A 14,423-nucleotide genomic window follows, 5' to 3' on the forward strand; every position below is an offset into this window, starting at 1 on the left:
AATTGCTCATTCTTGTATTTTGGATATTTCACACTCTTTTAGAGTGTACCCTAATTTTAAATTTTTTTATTAAAACCAAAAACCTGTGTTGGATACCTCGTCCTCCTCCACCGCCGCTTCCACCTACACCACTACGTCCACCGCCTCCTCAAACTCCTACTCCATATGGAACTCCACCTTATGTCATTTCGCTACTTTGTTATTTACATTTTCGGGTGAAATTCACCAATTTTTGGGTGTATAGTACCACTGGTATAGCTAGTAGACAGGTTAAACAAAAAAATAATAATTGTCATTTACATTTTTGGGTGAAATTCACCAATTTTTGTGTGTATAGTACCACTGCTATATCTAGTAGACAGGTTAAACAAAAAAAAAAATTTGTCAGTTACATATTATGGTGAAATTCACCAATTTTTTGGTGTGATGTACCACTGCTATACCTAGTAGACAGGTTAAAAAAAAAATATTGTCAGTTACATTTTCTGGTGAAATTCTCCAATTTTTGGGTGTAAAGTATCACTGCTATACCTAGTAGACAGGTTAAAAAATAAATAAATTGTCAGTTCCATTTTCTGGTGAAATTCAAAATTTTTTGGTTGTAATATACCCCTCCTCTACCTAGTTGCCAGCTTAATAAATTTCAATAATTTTTCTTTAACATTTTCGGGTGACAATAAACAATTTTTTTCTGTCATAGACCCCTGTTCTACCAAGTAGACAGGTTAATAAATTTCACAAATTTTTTTGTTACATTCTTGGGTTGACATTACACAATTTTAGACGTGAATAAACCCCTGCTCTGCATAGGTGACAGGCAATAAAATGTAATAAATTCTTCCGTAATTAATGCGCGCCACATCCTTTCATTCAATGCTTAAACTTTAAAAAGTTGTCACATTTTTATGCTTTAATCATTTCTCCCATATTTCAACTTTATAATTTAAAATTTGAAAAAATTAATCCCCCCTTGGATGTGGTCTCTCTTTCTCACGCTCGCTCCCTCTCCGGCGTGGAACCCTGATTCCCCGCCACCCGTGATCACCATGGTAGGCGCAAAAAAGAACATCGAAAGTTGATAGAGCAGATATCAAATTGGATCGTGAACATCACGGGGACGTGCAACATGGTGGGGCAGTAAGTTTGCACACGCCTACACGAACTGACTGACCGGGGTCAGCCCCTGCAACTTCTGGGTCTCCAAATACTTTTTTTTGTGCCACTAATACACGCAAAAAAAAATGGCTTTAGAACATATAACTGCATCATTGAACGGCAAATATATATTTTTTTGTCATTAATACACACCAAAAAGGGCTGTAATTTTCTCACTTCACCACACAGCGGCAAATGCTTTTTTTGTGCCACTAATACATGCAAAAAAGGGCTTTAGAACATATAACTGCACCGCTGAACAGCAAATAATATATATTTTTTCGCCACCAATACACCACAAAAAGGGCTGTAGAACATATAACTGCACCGCTGAACGGCAAATAATATATATATTTTTGTCACTAATACACGCCAAAAAGGGCTTTAGAACATATAAATGCCCCGCTGAATGGCAAATATATATTTTTTTGCCACACACACACGCCAAAAAGGGCTGTAATTTTCTGACTTCACCACACAACGGCTAATAGGCCCTTTTTTCCCACTAATACAAGCCCAAAAATGCTTTAGAACATATAACTGCATCGCACAAGGGCAAATAAGACGTAGAAATATTTCCTTGTAATAAACCATGTTAATGGCTGTATCAAACAGCAATTGGACCCTAATAACCAGAACAGTTTGCTGGCATTACAGAGCTGTATAATGGCAATTTGGATCCGCAGACAGAGGACAGAGGATTGTTCCTATTACCCAAGCTGTAAACTTCCCTACTGAACCCTGTTCTGCTTAAATACTGTGTAATAATTCCTCTCTATCCTTTCCCTACACTTCTAATGATCTTTCCCTGAACTTCTATTGAGCAAAATATAAGTTTTCAAGTCTTTTCTACCACTGTCCCTAGCAACTGGTAATGTCTCTCCCTGCACTAAGTACACTGGAAAACGGCTGAATCCAAGATGGCTGAGGCTCTTTATAGGGCAGTGACATCACAGGGGCTGGCTGCTGGTTGGCTGCATGCATGGCATTGTGGGTTATCCCTCATTCCCAGAGTTTCTTGCTCCATGTCCTAACACGTGCAGTGGCCATTTTAGGAAAAATGCGATTCGTTACCACGAAGCGTGAGGAAATTTGGATTCAGTGCGAATCAAATTTTTCCTGAAATTTGGATCGAATTCCACTTCGTCAACTTCGATTAGCTCATCTTTACCCATATACTTTGCTTTTTATCGGATTGCACTAAACTTAATTGAGGTTGTTTTGAATCTAGAGCAACCTTTTCCCCACATGAAAGAAAAAAAAGATCTAATGACTAATATAATAATTTGGGATATTTGTGTACATAGTCATGATTGTATTACTGACTGTATTATATGTTCATAGGATGGTATGTCATCTGTTCTTAATCCTTTTGCTGCCAAGGACATATCTAATATATGTTTGCATGGTGGCACCTCCATTGCCAAGGACATATAAGATACATTTTAGCTAGCGTCTCTCTTTTAGGCTGTATAAAAGCTAGAGTTTAGAATCTTACCTTTAAAATAATACTGGGATGTTGAATTTTCCACAAAACAGCTGGAGATACAGTCGGACAAGGGTACTTTTACATTAGCGGCAGGGGACTCCGGCAGGCTCTTCCGGCGGGCGAACAGCCGCTAGTTCACGTGTGCCCCTAGACTGAAGCTCCATCCCCATTGACTATAATGGGGGGCGGGGGCGGAGTTCCTGGTGGTGGGGGCATGGCAGCGCACGGTGAGAGGCAGCCAGAATAAAAGTACTGCATTATAGTCAATGGGGACAGAGCGGCAGTCTGGGGGCACACGTGAACTAGCGGCAGGACGGATCCGACAGACTGTTCACCCGCCGGAACAGCCTGCCGGAGTCCCCTGCCACTAGTGTGAAACTAGCCTAAAACACGACTTGCATATACCGGGAGTGCTTACTCCTGACACAGTTTCTAAATATGCTATCTCCATCTGTATTGCAGGTAGAACTGCAATTCTCAGATCCCCAGCTTTACAACAAGACCTGACTTGTATTTCAAGCTGCTATACAGCCTGAGATGTACATCATCCTAGGGTAAGGAGTAACATGGACTTCTGTTCATGTTATCACCTTCCCTGCATATCAATCAGAATGCATACTTGCTCTCTGATTTTTATATGAGGGGTCTTTTTTTTTGCAGAGGAGACTGTGAAAATGCACACTTGCTAATCTAATCACCATTCTGCACTTAATTAGGCAGTTTATTGATGCCATTACCAAGATGTTTACCAGCATACAGACTACAGCATTGAATAAGTTGGAATAAACATCGATAAAGTTAACATTTTACATTTGCCCAAAAAAAAAGCATCTACGTTTTGCTGATCTGAAAGTGAACATAGTTAACTCATTATATTAGATACATGGAAGTCCTTAGCAGTGAATGGAGATCAAGGCACACATACACTGCCAGCCCTCCACTCACCGCTATGGGACTTCTGAAAATTCTCATTGGCTGTAAAGTCAATGCTCAGCTAGTTTTGGAAGTCCCATAGCATTGAATGGAGGGGAGGCCATGAATGTGCAGTTTGCTCTGCATTCACTTTAGACCCCATACTTGAGATGAGAGCAGATCCCTGAGGTGGGACCCACACGTATTGGACATTTATGGCATATTGTATTACGTTGCCCTAAATCTCCAAGATGGGATAACCTCTTTAACCTTTTTATAGTTCATAGGACCAAAAACTGTGTTAATAATGAATGCTACTAGGTAAATTGAGATGAAAACAAAAGAAGAAGAAATATTCTTATTGTCATTATAGTTAAACAACAAAACTTGAAGGTCTGCACTTTTGGAGTGTAAGAACAACAGATTCCCAGGAAGAAACCCACACAAACATGGGGAAAAAATCCATGCAGATGTTCTCCTTTGTTGAATTTAAACATAGGAACCCAGCTTTGCATGGCACCAGTTCTAAACACTGAACCACTATGCTGCCCAACAGAACATGGTGGGGGGTAGGGGTCAGTCGACTTAAAGCCCTTAAGGTGTAGCTCATATTTTCATCAAAAAAATCTATTTTACCATATGTTATGCATTTAGTTTCTTCAAATACCACTGTTTTCCTTGAGCTTTTCCCTTAGTTATGGCTGTGAACCCTACAATATGAGGATCTTCTCAAGATGGCTTATCTGCCAGTACTCTGAGGCCAAAACTGCCTTCCATCACCTCTCACACACACTTGCTGTAGCCAGCAGCTTCCTGCCAGCCAATCAGATTGGATTACTGACACGCCTCCTCACTCTGAAGCCTAATGCAGGCATGCAGTGTAAAGGACCGCCTCTCTGTCTTCTGTTTACACTAAAGGGAAGACAGAAAAGCCATAGCAATGGTCTTTTAAGGGAATTATTAATTATTAATGAAAGATATTACCGTGTTTCCCCGAAAATAAGACATCCCCCGAAAATAAGACCTACTTCCAGTTTTGCCTCTTGCTGTAATATAAGGCATCCCCCCGAAAATAAGGCCTCCCCGATAATAAGGCCCCCCGGAATATAAGGTCCCAGAAGTTATTGTAAGGCGTCTGACTCCTCTGGATCGTAGCGGCGGGCGCCGCCGCGCAGCTCACTGATTGGCCGCAGCGCAGCCAGAACTGTTCAGGCAGTGCGAGGTCTCTTTAAATCAGAGAGCCCGCGCCGCCGCCAGGACAAGCTGACGCCTGCTGCTCGCTCTGCCCTGACGGAGTCTGGCTGACTCACATTTAGACAGTGAGTGAGTTGCGCAGGGCAGGAGTCGGGCACATTGTGTGGAATCTGGCCGGCACGGACACACAGGGGTGACTGAGTTAGGGGGGGGAAATGTCTGATAAAATGGTTGGGGGATGTCTGGTGAAGGTGGGAGGGGGGAGAGACTAAATAATCCACTGTCCGCTGGCACAGGGGAAGGGGGTCACTTAAAATGACACAGGGGGATCAGAGGGGGGAATCAAAATGGCACAGGAGCATAAGAAAGGGGTACTAAAATGGTAATCCCCCCTCAGATTCTCCTGTGTCATTTTGATTCCCCCCTCTGATCCCCCTGTGTCATGGAAAAATAAGACATCCCTGAAAATAAGACCTAGCGCATTTTTTTATATAAATTTATATAAGACACTGTCTTATTTTTGGGGAAACAGGGTATTATAAGAAAATTACAGATCCTTTCACAATCATTAACAGACTAACTCTAACAAGGTATATATGCCTTGTCCTGATAAACTAGCAACTAAAAAATATGGCAGTTACACTTTAAATATCAAGCCCTTAAATATTGTAATGTAATAACAGTTTGACACACAGTGGTATATGAACAGTTATGCAGTTTTGTGTCCATTTTTTATGCTGTCTTTTAAACCAGAAGTCATTTCTCCTTCCTGCTGGATACACTGCAGGTTTTGATTAAAAAAACTGGACCAAAAAGTTGTGTGTCTACAGAAACATAATTATGCAGACTATGTATGTTATATTGTAGGAAGAAAAATATCCCCTGCTCTTACCATCTGATTGAGATTTGCTTAGAAAATAGGAGCAGGTATATGTATCTTACATTTAAATATTTTTTCTTGTTTATTTAATATTATTAAAATCCATTTTGATGAAAGGTCACAATCATATCCAGAACACGGCCAAATGTCATAGTGTGTTTGAGCTGATTTACCTCATATGATATGCAGCTATTCTGGAGTATTATAAAGATATTTAATTCTTTTATTTGTTAAATGAGATAGGTCAGAAAATAATGTGCGTGTAATTTTGTTAGATAAATATACAATAAAAATATATTATTATAATGCTATAACACACAGATTCTTAAAAGAATATCATTAAGTAAGATAATAATATTAGTACAGGGAAACAGCCAAATACAGCACTCTGCTATCTCCAGTTAGTGGGAGTCCCAGTGGTTGGACCACCACCTTTCAGATACTTATTCCTAATCCTGTGGATAGGGTATGTGTTTCTATCTTGCACAATTCTAGATGCAAGTAAGACACCATTTTGCTAGTGCCAGTCTTACATTAGAAAATGTCAGAGCCCCTGACCTGCCTCCTTGAAATCCAGAATCAGTACAAAGATCCCTGCCACAACCTACTGACTGTAATAGTATACTTCCTAGACCTGTATGCAGATTTCAATGTGGGTGTTTCCTTGCATGCTGTTTTGATGCAATTTTTAAAGCCAATGTCAGGAGTGGATCTTAAAGGGAGGAGACATGTATACGAAACATTCTATGCCCTTCTTTTTTAAATTCACTTGTAGTTTATATATATATATATATATATATATATATATTTACATCCAACTCAGGTGAACGGTGCAGGAAGGACAACAGTTTGCATATGTGCCTCCCACTTTTTAAGGGACCAAAAGTAATGGGACAGAATAATAATCATAAATCAAACTTTCACTTTTTAATACTTGGTTGCAAATCCTTTGCAGTCAATTACAGCCTGAAGTCTGGAAGGCATAGACATCACCAGACCCTGGGTTTCATCCCTGGTGATGCTCTGCCAGGCCTCTACTGCAACTGTCTTCAGTTCCTGCTTGTTCTTGAGGCATTTTCCCTTCAGTTTTGTCTTCAGCAAGTGAAATGCATGCTCAATCGGATTCAGGTCAGGTGATTGACTTGACCATTGCAGAACATTCCACTTCTTTCCCTTAAAAAACTATTTGGTTGCTTTTGCAGTATGCTTTGGGTCATTGTCCATCTGCTCTGTGAAGCGCCGTCCAATGAGTTCTGAAGCATTTGGCTGAATATGAGCAGATAATATTGCCCGAAACACTTCAGAATTCATCCTGCTGCTTTTGTCAGCAGTCACATTATCAATAAATACAAGAGAACCAGTTCCATTGGCAGCCATACATGCCCATGCCATGACACTACCACTACCATGCTTCACTGATGAGGTGGTATGCTTAGGATCATGAGCAGTTCCTTTCCTTCTCCATAATCTTCTCTTCCCATCACTCTGGTACAAGTTGATCTTGGTCTCATCTGTCCATAGGATGTTGTTCCAGAACTGTGAAGGCTTTTTTAGATGTCGTTTTGCAAACTCTAATCTGGCCTTCCTGTTTTTGAGGCTCACCAATGGTTTCCATCTTGTGGTGAACCCTCTGTATTCACTCTGGTGAAGTCTTCTCTTGATTGTTGACTTTGACACACACACACCTACCTCCTGGAGAGTGTTCTTGATCTGGCCAACTGTTGTGAAGGGTGTTTTCTTCACCAGGGAAAGAATTCTTCGGTCATCCACCACAGTTTTCCATGGTCTTCCGGGTCTTTTGGTGTTGCTGAGCTCACCGGTGCGTTCCTTCTTTTTAAGAATGTTCCAAACAGTTGTTTTGGCCACGCCTAAAGTTTTTGCTATCTCTCTGATGGGTTTGTTTTGTTTTTTCAGCCTAATGATGGCTTGCTTCACTGATAGTGACAGCTCTTTGGATCTTATCTTGAGAGTTGACAGCAACAGATTCCAAATGCAAATAGCAGACTTGAAATGAACTCTTATCTGCTCATTGTAATTGGGATAATGGAGGAATAACACACATCTGGCCATGGAACAGCTGAGAAGCCAATGGTCCCATTACTTTGGGTCCCTTAACAAGTGGGAGGCACATATGCAAACTGTTGTAATTCCTGCACCGTTCACCTGATTTGGATGTAAATACCCTCAGATTAAAGCTGACAGTCTGCAGGTAAGGCTACTTTCACACTAGCGTTCAGAGAGGATCCGTCTGGTGTCTGCACAGACGGATCCTCTCCTATAATGCAGACGTTTGGATCCGTTCAGAACGGATCCGTCTGCATTATAGTTTAGAAAAAATTCTAAGTGTGAAAGTAGTTCAGACGGATCCGTCCAGACTTTACATTGAAAGTCAATGGGGACGGATCCGTTTGAAAATTGAGCCATATTGTGTCATCTTCAAATGGATCCGTCCCCATTGACTTACATTGTAAGTCTGGACGGATCCGTTTGCCTCCGCACGGCCAGGCGGACACACGAACGCTGCAAGCAGCGTTCGGGTGTCCGCCTGCTGAGCAGAGCGGAGGCTGAACGCTGCCAGACTGATGCATTCTGAGCGGATCCGCATCCACTCAGAATGCATTGGGGCAGTATGGATGCGTTTGGGGCCGCTTATGAGCCCCTTCAAGCGGAGCTCACAAGTGGAGCCCCGAACGCTAGTGTGAAAGTAGCCTTAAGCACATCTTGTTCGTTTCATTTCAAATCCATTGTGGTGGTGTATAGAGCCAAAAATGTTACAATTGTGTCGATGTCCCAATATTTATGGACCTGACTGTATATATATATGGAAAATACTAGATGCACTGGATACTAGATGCACCAAGAATGGAGAATGTGTCCAATTCCTTTGTTAGGCCTCAAACACATTTCCGTTTTTCACTGACGTGTGCTGTGCGCATTTTCTGCGGACAGCACATGCGCCCATTGATTTAAATGTGTCTGTTCACATATCAGTATTTTTTTAATGACCGGGGACATGCACTAGTTTGATCTCTGATGCGGACCAAGCATGCCCATTGAAGTCTATGGGTCCGTTAAAATCACTGACACACATCCGTGTTGTGTCTATTTTTCACTGATGACTAATAGGAGATTCTTTCGAAATAAATTTTCAGCTGAGCAACGTCAGTGAATTACAGATGACACACGGATGGTAAAAACAGACACACAGACCAACCACGGATCGTTCACGGACATCTTCACGGATGAAACACGTATGCTTTTTTTCACGGACGTGACACTGACCCGGAAATGTGAACGAGGCCTTAGATCCAGTGTTTACAGTACTTGTACTCAACTAGGATCCAAGATAAAAATATTGGTGAAGAGATTCTCTTCTAACTACCAGGAATAGCTGTCAGTGCTGAGATGGTTGCTTAAACCTGCTCTTTGTAACAGAAGTTGTAAGGATGGTGACTCCCTATTCAACAAAATAAAGAGGAGGAAGCCGACACCATGCGAAACTCGAGTTGGACAGTCTGATCTGATGGAACAATATTTTAATTGTAGTTTGCATGCATTTTAAAGTGTTTACTTGTGAGTGTGAAAAAAATCCTGAATAAGTCTCCTCTGCTGTCTTAAGCATTCTTGCACTATGGCCGCTTTCACATGAGTGTATTTGCAATCCGTCTATTGGCTGGATTTTATGTATCAGAATGCACTGCTAATATTAATGAATAGAGCTATTCACATGGGTGTATATGAAATCCACAGCATTTCAGAGTTTTTTCCGTATTTGCTTCCAAATAGGCATATTAAAGTCTATGAGAGTGCATAAAAAAAATAAAAAAAATAGGCATGTAAATCCTGATGAAATCCTGAAGCAATGCTGATAACAATACTAACGGTATATCATTAGGAATCCGTGCGTACTCCAGAGCCAGAATACTGACAGATTTCAATATGGTCCCGTGAAAGCGGCCTATGTCCTATTTTTTTATTTTTTAAAGCGGGCTCAACATTTTTACAACTTGTGTTACAATTAGTGATGAGCGAAGTTTTCAAAAATTCGATTTGGCTGCTTTGCCAAACTTTGACAAGAAATGACTTTATAACGAATTGCTCTTGTAAGGAGCGGGCGCACTGATGGAGAACGGCGGTCACGTTTCCCCTCCGTCATTTAACCCCTCAGATGCCGTGTTGAATGCTGATCGCGTCATTGAGAGTCATATTCAGCCTATCAGGGAGTTAATCAGGAGTTAAAACAAAAATATACACAGCCACCTCACCCGTTTGATGGCGGAGAGGCCATTGTGGCCATCTTGATTGAAGAAAATGCGCCAATTTTAGCGCTTGCTCACGTGATGACATCACCACATCATTACAATGGGCAGGCGCAGTTGACGTCATCAGTGATGGATGAGGTGAGTATTTTTTATTCTTTTTTTACCGCCATTTCAGAAAATTTTTTATTCCTTACCATGAAGCACCAAGAAATTTGGATTCGTGGCAAATCAAATTTTTCCTGAAATTTGGATTGCTTTCCACTTTGATTCGCACAACACTAGTTATAATGTGTTGGTGATCCAATTGAGGATTGACAGCTATTTCTGGGAGTAAGGGCCAAGTAAAATCAGTCTTTACCTTTTACCACATAAACTGAATAAAACAGAGAGATCCCTAAGGCTGGGTTCACACATGAGCGTTTTACAGCGCGTTCAAACGCGCTGTAAAACGCTCAACACATGAAAACCAATGCTTCCCTATGGCCCTGGTTCTCACTTGAGCGTTTTACAGCGCGTTTGAACGCGCTGAAAAACGCCCTACGCTCAAACAAGTTCTTGAGCTTCTTTGGGGCGTTTTGACGCGCGTTTGTGGCCATAGGACACTGCTGTCAATCACACAAACGCGCGTCAAACGCGCGTTTACTATTGCAAAAAACACGCATAAAAACGCGCGACAAAAACGCGCGTTAAACGCGCATATCAAATACGCTCAGGTCTGAACCCAGCCTAAGGCTGGGTTCACACTTGAGCGTTTTACAGCGCGTTTTTCTGCGCTGTAAAACGCTCAACACATGAAAACCAATGCTTCCCTATGGCCCTGGTTCTCACTTGAGCGTTTTACAGCGCTGAAAAACGCGCTGTAAAACGCCCTACGCTCAAACAAGTACTTGAGCTTCTTTGGGGCGTTTTGACGCGCGTTTGTGGCCATAGGACATTGCAGTCAATCACACAAACGCGCGTCAAACGCGCGTTTACTATTGCAAAAAACGCTCGTCAAAAACGCGCGTCAAAAACGCGCGTTAAACGCGCATATCAAAGACGCTCAGGTCTGAACCCAGCCTAAGGGAGAACAGATGATAGAATTATCTTCAGCATAAAGTGACTAATGAACTAAAGACTTTAATAAAGAATAGCCTCAGTTCATACTGGTGTAATAGGTTCCATTTAAAATCCATGAAAAAGGTTAAAGATCGGTTGTATTTTGTAATGACTCTTAAAGGATTCCATTGCTTTATAATGTGCAACCAGTTTACAAAAATAACATTAAATGTGGAAGTAATATTAATCAAAAATACTAATTTTTTTCTTTGTTTTATACAGTATTGGTGGGGAGGTAGCAAGAGGAAACGAAGGGAACTACGTCAATAAACATTTCCGCATGGGATTTATGACAATGCCTGCCCCTCAAGACAGGCTACCACATCCATGTTCTAGTGGATTTGCCGTACGTTCACAGTCCCTCCATTCAGTAGGTGGCGCTGATGATGACAGTAGTGGTTGCTCCCGGAAACAACCACCTCCAAAACCAAAACGAGACCCGAACACTAAGCTAAGCATTTCTTCAGAGACTGTCAACTCGGGGACATTAGGCAAGAGTCCAAAGTTCACAGACAGGACAGATGGTAAGTTATCTGCGGAACATGTTTCCTTTGCAGGGCACATTATAATTAATGAATCAATCCTCCTAATTTCTAAATTATGTTCTGAGGGCTCCCATTATGTTATTAGAAGCAATTAAAATATTTACAAGTAGTTTACAAATATTAGCATTCTTTTTACTAATGTTTGGAAAAGAAAATGGATCTGAAAAATGCCCTAGGCTGAGTTCACACAGAGCAGATTTGGACAGTATAATGGGAAGATATGTCTCTTGTAATTTATGCGCTCTTGTTTTGTCTTAAAAACAGGTATACACAATACTGATGTAATCTGCATTGTGTGAAATAGGCTCTAGGCAGAGCTCACAAATACTTGCACTTGAATGAGTTACAGTAAATAAGATGTTATTATATGGAATGAGCAGAAAGACCCGTTTACTATTGCATGCTGACTTTTATATTGAAGAATGTGGTGTTACAGTAAATTGATATTTAATCCCTGGTTCTACCCTTGTAACAACAATCATTGGCCTCAAAGGTCATGTGTGCATGAACAACATGTTACAGCTGAGCCTGATAGCTGAGGCCAGTGAGTGGTTGCAGTGGTCTCAGGACCATGAAAGGGTCCCTGTTAACTTTGGTCCAGCAGCGACAGCTGGGAACCGCAGCACTGGAACTGAGGGTATTTGAAAAAATTTTTTTTTTTAACACAATCCTGCCTAACATTCATATTTGACTTATGTTTGGACTTACGTGGGACAACCCAGTTGTATCACAATCAAGGATCTTAAGGTAAGGAGCTGCAGAGGGTGCTGTATTTACATATACACTTCCATGTACAAGATTATATGCATATAATACATACAGATACTTGTAAGTTTTGTGTTCATATAAGATGACATGTGAGTGTGTGAATGTTTTTGGTTATTGAGAACCATTCTTGGTGCAGAATTTCTATATGCACTATATTGGTATTCTATAATTTAAAGGTTTAATTACTGCATTTTACAGTCTGTAATGTCAAGTGCTTACAAAAGATCTATTGGAAGTAAATCCACAGTGTTATGTGAACTGTAAGGAAAAGTGGAGCATCTGTAACACTTTCTCAAGTCCTACCATTACCGAATAAATATCTAATGTAAGCATGGGAGGACATATGATATGTGTAGCCAATGCAGCTGATTTGAGAAAAAAATAATAGACTACATTCAGTCCCACTAGTTTGTCTTTATATTACTGCACTAATTATTTTTATGGCTTGCCTATGGTTATCAGTACACCAATAAAATAGGTGACAGTTTTGCAAGAAATCTAAACGAGCTACAATGAATATTTCACTCTTTTCCATTTGACTGTTGGAAACCAAAGCAAACTGCATACAGCTCTGCTTATGTCTTCCTCTTAATGCAAATATTAAAGTCCATGAAGACCATCCATGAATAGCTTGTAAGGAGTGGGGATGTCATTGGCCGGTTGTCCAGCAGGGTGTGCATGTTCACCCAGTTAACCAGCTGTACCTTAACTAGCTTGACAAAATGAGTGGTTATCATTGCAGCACTCCAGCAATCTGGGCTTTGTGGCAGGGTGGCCAGAAAGAATCCTCTCCTCAGTAAAAGACACATGAGAGCACACCTTATAAAACAGGATTCATAGTTGAGGGAAAAATGTCTGGAGTAAAGTACAGAGATATTCTTAATGAAAACCTGACCCAGAGTGCTTTGGACCTCAAATTGGGTCGAAGGTTCATCTTTCAAAAAGACAATGACCCTAAGCACACAACCAAGACAACACAGGAGAGGGTTAGGAACAACTGTATAAATGTCCTTGAGTGGCTCAGCCAGAGCCCTGACTTGAACCCAATTGAACATCTCTAGAGACCTGTCCACCGACGGTCCCCATACAACCTGACAGAGCTTAAGAGAATCTGCAGAGAAGAATGGCAGAAGGTCCCCAAGTCCAGGTGTGCAAACCTTGTTTGTGGCATCGTACCCAAGAAGACTGGAGGCTGTAATCTCAGTCAAAGGTGTTTAAGCTAAGTGCTGAGTAGAGTGAGGGACTGAATACGTATGTCAATGTAAGATTTTGGTTTTTCCTAGAAAAGATTTATAACATTCTGTTTTCACTTCTGTCATTATGAGCTACTGACGGGCGTACAAAGTCAAATCACTGGGCCCCATAGCAATAATCTAAATCGGGCCCCCATGCCCCATTCGTGGCCCCTCCCTCTACTCATTCCTGGCCAGTACACAGCAGTGTACTGATATGTGAGCTATGAGGTATAAATTTCAGCTGGTACCTCACATATCAGTACACTGCTGTATATACTATATATCTGTGCACACTGCATATATTATACCTCGTACCTCACATATTAATACACTGCTGTATATACTATATATCTTAACACACTGCATTTTATATATATATATATATATATATATATATTATATTGAGCAATGTACTGATGTGAGAAGTACACGGTATAACAGATGAAGTGTGTACAGGAATATGTGGTCAGTTACATATTATGGCTATAGTGTGAGGTGCATGAGTTAAAGGCTTGAGAAAGGCTTCATGTTGGAGCCGAAACGTCGCGTCACCACTGGGTGAATAAACAGTTTTCTTTTTTCACCATACTGGAGTGCTGCTCTATTTTTTATTTTTATTATCCTGGGACGCTTTTCCTACTGGAGCTTTCACCCAATTTTCAAATCTAAAGGTTGGTGCTGCCATTCATTGTATTGCAAAAGGTGGCTACTTTGAAGAACCTAGAATATGACATATTTTCAGTTGTTTCACCCTTGTTTGTTATGTATATAATTCCACATGTGTTGATTCATAGTTTTGATGCCTTCAGTGTGAATCTACAATTATTATAGTCATGAAAATAAAGAAAACTCTATGAATGAGAAGGTGTGTCCAAACTTTTGGTC

The 14,423-nt window shown here is 40.8% G+C and overlaps 1 protein-coding gene across 1 annotated transcript in view; it reads left to right on the forward strand.

The window, feature by feature from the left end:
- The window catches only part of NYAP2 (neuronal tyrosine-phosphorylated phosphoinositide-3-kinase adaptor 2), a 228,682-nt gene that overhangs the window by 114,193 nt on the left and 100,066 nt on the right, over positions 1–14,423 (forward strand). The window contains exon 2 of the mRNA XM_040431045.1: positions 11,213–11,514. Coding sequence (XP_040286979.1) covers positions 11,213–11,514 — 302 coding nt within the window. The remainder of the gene's footprint in view (positions 1–11,212; positions 11,515–14,423) is intronic.

The sequence above is a fragment of the Bufo bufo genome, chromosome 4 (assembly GCF_905171765.1).
Source record: "Bufo bufo chromosome 4, aBufBuf1.1, whole genome shotgun sequence".
Taxonomy (NCBI): Eukaryota; Metazoa; Chordata; class Amphibia; order Anura; family Bufonidae; genus Bufo; species Bufo bufo.